This window comes from Orycteropus afer, unplaced genomic scaffold (genome assembly GCF_000298275.1).
Source record: "Orycteropus afer afer isolate SDZICR_OR568_19922 unplaced genomic scaffold, OryAfe1.0 scaffold00376, whole genome shotgun sequence".
Taxonomy (NCBI): Eukaryota; Metazoa; Chordata; class Mammalia; order Tubulidentata; family Orycteropodidae; genus Orycteropus; species Orycteropus afer.
In genome coordinates, this window is record NW_006921963.1 from 1,830,463 (window position 1) to 1,831,419 (window position 957).

Below are 957 nucleotides of genomic sequence, written 5' to 3' on the forward strand. Positions count from 1 at the left end.
AGTAAATGCCGGGTATTTAAAATGTTCCATTACCATACTTGGGGCACTTGATTGGGTTGTTTAAAATGTTTGGCCTAGAGGACATTCTCAGAAAACCCTGGTTCCCTTCTTGCCCTTCTAATCTCTTCAAAGGGTGATGTCTCCTTGGGGAGTCACCTCCCATTACATGCACAGAGAGATGTGGGAATGTTCAAAGAGATGGACCAATCACCTCCCTTCCATTCTGGGATCTCCTGCTCCTCAGAGCAAGTTGGTGCTTAGATCTCAAGCAACAGCTCGGAGGGCCCAGAGCCTATGCCCCTTGCCTGTGGATGGTGGAAGTATTCCTCACGTCAAAGCTGGAGGAGCTGATCCTCTCCAGAAACGCCTGGGCCAACTCAGGTGTGACATCGTAAACTGTGTCCAACTGCTTGGTGGCATTGTCGTAGCTGATAAACAGCCCAATCTGGTGAACAAGGATGAGAAGATTAGCGAGGAGGGCTGATGTGGTCCAGAGTGACCGCACCCTAGGGGTCTGTGATGTACCTCATCCCAGATATTTAGACAACGGTGGTTCTCATTTTCCTTGACTTCTAAATCATCTGTAACTGCTGGGTTAGCTGCTTCTTCAACTCCACTGTTATTAGGAAAGTTGTTGTTCTATTTTAATATCCGAGCAGTTGAATTTTTTTAACTTCATATTTGTACATTAATTTATAGATTTGTTATATTGAGGTCAAAGACTGTGGTCCACAAAATTTCAGCTTTGGGGAATCAGATTTTAATAGATGATCTAGTTTATAAATGGCCATCAGGTGATAAAAAAGAATATGTGTCCTCTTTGTAAGAAATAAAGCTTTATATTTCTGTGTGTGGGTGTGGGTGGGTGTACACAGTTACAAACACATACATAATCAACATTATTGAATATATTCTTCAAAGTCTCTATATTGAAGGTGAAGTTCTCTATTACGATAT

At 42.2% G+C, this 957-nt stretch overlaps 1 protein-coding gene across 1 annotated transcript in view; it reads right to left on the minus strand.

The window, feature by feature from the left end:
* OTOA (otoancorin) overlaps window positions 1-957 on the minus strand; it is a 117,837-nt gene that overhangs the window by 80,782 nt on the left and 36,098 nt on the right. The window contains exon 9 of the mRNA XM_007953194.1: window positions 306-445. Within this exon, the coding sequence (XP_007951385.1) occupies window positions 306-445 (140 nt within the window). The remainder of the gene's footprint in view (window positions 1-305; window positions 446-957) is intronic.